The sequence below is a fragment of the Leishmania donovani genome, chromosome 35 (genome assembly GCF_000227135.1).
Source record: "Leishmania donovani BPK282A1 complete genome, chromosome 35".
Lineage (NCBI taxonomy): Eukaryota > Euglenozoa > Kinetoplastea > Trypanosomatida > Trypanosomatidae > Leishmania > Leishmania donovani.
Genome location: NC_018262.1, coordinates 175,658 through 179,761, shown reverse-complemented (window position 1 = coordinate 179,761; position 4,104 = coordinate 175,658). Strand labels below are relative to the sequence as shown.

At 51.9% G+C, this 4,104-nt stretch overlaps 1 protein-coding gene across 1 annotated transcript; it reads right to left on the bottom strand.

Annotated features, from left to right (window-relative positions):
- Window positions 1-2: 2 nt before the first annotated feature.
- LDBPK_350500 (proteophosphoglycan ppg3, putative) lies at window positions 3-1,179 on the bottom strand (the record flags this gene model as incomplete). Its single annotated transcript, XM_003864595.1, has 1 exon — window positions 3-1,179. A coding segment is annotated over one exon (1,177 nt), but the record flags the coding sequence as incomplete, so codon positions are not given.
- Window positions 1,180-4,104: the final 2,925 nt, after the last annotated feature.

Here is a 4,104-nt window from a genome sequence, read left to right as displayed (position 1 = left end):
CACATCGGCAGGCACCTCCGGAACAGAACCGAAAAACTCTGTTCCAGTGATCTCCACTGCCACACCCGCAGGCGTGCAGTGCACATACTCCCAGACACAGAAGTTCGTGCACGTCCACAGAGGCTGCAAGTCTGTAATTGTGTACTTGAACGCCTCAAGGAAGTTCCGCGTGTGCGCTTGCTGAGTTGGTGTGTAAAACGGGATGGGGCCATCACACTCCAGTTCAGGGCTGCTGCTGCTGCTGCTGTCCTTGCAGCTTACCTTGCAGAGATCTGGGTTGGTTATTCTGTCCTCCGCTAGAACTATGACTGAGGGGTTGAAGGTAGCCCACTCCTTTGGAGGGCAGCCGCACAAGTTTGTGAGCTCAATATTGATAATTTGGAGACTAGTCCAGCTCCCCCATTCTTTCGGGATGGTTCCTTCGAGACCGGTGTTATTATGGAGGTAAAGGTACTTCATCTTCGGATTACAGATGGGCAGATTAGGTGGAAGGGTTCCACTCATGCGGTTGCTGTAGAGTGACACGTTTTCCGCGTTGCGGGGAATGAAGCACCTGTCCAGTTCCGTTCTACTGGCGGTGTCAGTCATAGTTCTCACCGTGCGGACGGTATTCTGGACTTCAGATGATTTCGAGGCAGACGATCTGTAGTCTAGACTGAGCTCCAGAGACTTGAGCTGCTCGAGTTTCCTCCAGCTCTTTGGCAGCTGACTCTTGATGCCATCGCCTTCGCCCTCGACAGCGAAGCGCGTTACCATCACCTGCTCGACATCTACGGCCGTGGGCACCTCTGGCAGCCGGCCGACAAGTTGTCGTGAATCAAGGCGCACCTCAACACCCTCCGCAGAGCAATGCACGCCATCCCACTCGCAGAAGTTACGGCACACCCACGTCTTGCTGAGAGCGGCGATAGTGTAGGGGAACTCAGCCAGGAACGCCGACGTGTTCGCCTGCTGTTCGACTGTATAAAACGGGATGGTGTCACGCCCGGTGCAGTCGACTACCTTCTCTATGAGGACGGCAGGTTTCCCACCCATAATGGGTGGGGGTGCTGCTGTGGCACCGCTAACGAAGCTACCCAGAACAGTAACGGCTACTATCATCAGCCCGGGCACCGCAGGGTGCCATTGCCGCTTCGGCGTGCGACGCGCCCGTTGAGCGAGGAGGTGCTGGAGCGTCATGATCCTAAAACGCTTCTGATAGCGACTCTGAAAAGCTCCAACAACCAAGAAAATCAGAAAGAAAAAAGCCGCAATTCACAAGCGCGCCTCCTTGAATGCGGAAATCGCTCTTTGAGCTGTTGTGGATGTCTGAATAAAGAGGAACCGCTACGTTTGTGCGTGTGAGTGTGTGTGTGTGTGTCTACTCGTTCGCCTACCAGTGATTTGTTTTGCGGCCGCTTGTACGAGCGTTGCCGATGAAATTCGTTTTAAGTTTTTTTTTTTATGAAAAAAGTTCGTGGGAAGTGCGAAGACCTCTTGAAGGCGAAACAAAAAGAAGCAAGCAACAACAAATTAAGCGTCTCCAAACAAAAAAAAGAAAATCAGTGGTGCTCCTGCAGTGGTCCCGGGACGGGGGTGGAGGGGTGGGGACACAAGAAGAGGGGCTGCACGGAGACGAGGTGCAGACACTCCACACAAGCATGAACCCTGCACACACACACACACGCACAGAGGAAGGGAAAGGGGGGAGTGAGTGGGAGGGAAATAATAATAATAAAACAGGATAACTCTTCCGCTGAGCAAAAAAGAGGAGAGGAGAGGAGGGGCGGGGGGGGCAATGAACAGCTAGGAGAACCAAAGCCAAAATAAAAAAAAGTAAGATGAAAGCGGGAATAGAAAGCAACACAGAAAAAGAGAGCAACAACTAGCACAACTATGGAGACGTGTATGAGGTGCGTCGTTCGTCGAAGCAGGGGAGGGGAAGGGGGGGGGGCAGAGAGAGAACAGGAGAGGGATGTGCGGAAGAGAAGGCGTGAACGAAAAAGAGTGAAACGAGAGAAAGATAACCACGCAGGCAGGCAAAAAAAGTACAATGTTGTAGTGCGAGCGAAGCACTCGAAAGGTGGTGGTGGGAAACGTGTGGGGAGCGCAGTAAAGGTGGTATTTGGTTGCAATGAACACAGGCCAAAAAGAGCTGAGCAGAAAACGGAGACACCAACCTGCACTCCGCGTGTGCAGGGTTCGAAGACGAAGAAGGGAAGGGAAGGAAATTGGGGCAGGGTAGGATGGAGGGTTGCTCCTAGAGCATACGTGAGAGATCAAGAGAAAAAGGCGTGGAGGAGGAGAGAGGGGAGAGGGGCCACTACGAAGACCAAACAAGTTAACAACAATGCTCTAAATAGGAGAAAGAAACACAAAGAAAGTTGCACCCTTCGCGGAGGTAAGTTGCGTCTTACTTTTTTTTTCCGATTGCCTTGATTGCCGGAGGGAGGAGGAGAGGAGAGCGGGATGCGGCCCTTGTGTTTGCACGCGTGTATGCTTCGGACACTCTTCTCGCTCTCGTTCCTTTTTTTTTCGCTGCTGTGATTTCGAGTGTCACGGGGGCGGGTGGGTGGGTGGGTGGGGTGGGGTGGGGCTAAATCGAAGATGAAGGCCTCTATCAAACGCTTCTTCTTCGTTTTTTCTTTGCAGCACTGATTCGCTCGCACATACACGCACACACGCAACGCTCGACAAAGACGGACAACAACGAACCGAAGTGGCAAACCCTACCAGAGACAAACGCGCGAACACAAGCTAAGAAAGCAGGAGGAGGAGGAGCGTGTTTGGGTGGGGCGGCGGGTGGGCGGGGGGGAGGGGAGGAGAGACGCGGAAACAGAGACAATGCCAACAAGAGCGCGTACTTCGAAGGATCAGAAAAAGTAAAGAGAAGCGATAAAAAAAAAAAGAAGAGAGGAGAGGGGCCACTCTTAGAATGACGAGGAGCCGAGAAAAAAAATCCAGAGAAACAAGAAGACAAGTTACGACGGTACCACGCAAATCCAACCCAACACAACACAGCACACACGCGCACAGGGAGAGGGACGAACAGAAACAAGAAAGTCGAAAAAGGTACGAATGCCACGGGAGGGGGAGGGGGAGGGCGGCAGGCGACAGAAGCGAACAAACATAAGAAAAGATGACTTTACGTGGGGAGGTGAGGTGGGTAGGTGCGTTTACCTTTACGAACGGATGAATGGGTGCGTAAGCCGATGAGAGACCTGACTGGGCACGTGCACGTTAATGACAATGTGCCCTCTAACTTGACTGGCTGTCTCTTCGTCTGCGTCTCTTCGTACTACGCTGCCTCTTTTTCTCTACAACCGTCAGACTATTGACTCGGCTTCGTTTCTTGAGTTTCTCCTCGGTCGTTCCCCGTCGGTTTCTGCGTTCTCGACTTACCTAGACGCTGGCTGCACTCGCCCCAAGCACACCGTCGCGGTCGCGGGCAATACAAAATATATGTGTATATGTGTGTAGGCGAGAGAAGCGCCACTGGAAACGCAACGAAACACACGAGAGAACTCGGAGAAGGAAATAAGAGCGGAGCACGCACACACGCGATGAAAGGAGGCGATGCGAGACACAAACAAGAAATTAACGAGCCACAAGCCCACACATACACGCACGCGACAAGAACACAGAGAGACGAAGATGCACACAAGCGAGGATGCTTTTCGCTCTCAAGCTAAGCCGACAAGATGAGGCACAAGAAAAAAGAAGTACGTGAGACGCCTCTGGGTGCAGCTGACGAGACAGCGAGAAGAAAAAAAAGAAAGAGGAAATTATGATCACGACACACACACACGGGGGTGAAAACTCACTTAACAGACGTCGGGCCTAGACTGAAAGGAGTACGCAAAGACAGAACACCCGCACAATGAAAAAAAAAGAGCAGAAGCGAGAAAAAAAAGACGAGCGTGTGTGTGCGCGCGTATAAATCAACGAATAAGAAAGAGAGAGAGATGCGCGGCGAGAAGGGGGAGGGCGGAAGATGAGCAGAGGATGATATTGGGCAGAGTAAGAGTTGCCAATTAAAAAAAAAAAATGAAATGACAAACAAAGAATCGGAACGGCGGTGATATGTGAAAAAAAAGCCAGGGGATGGGAAGCGGTTAATTCTAA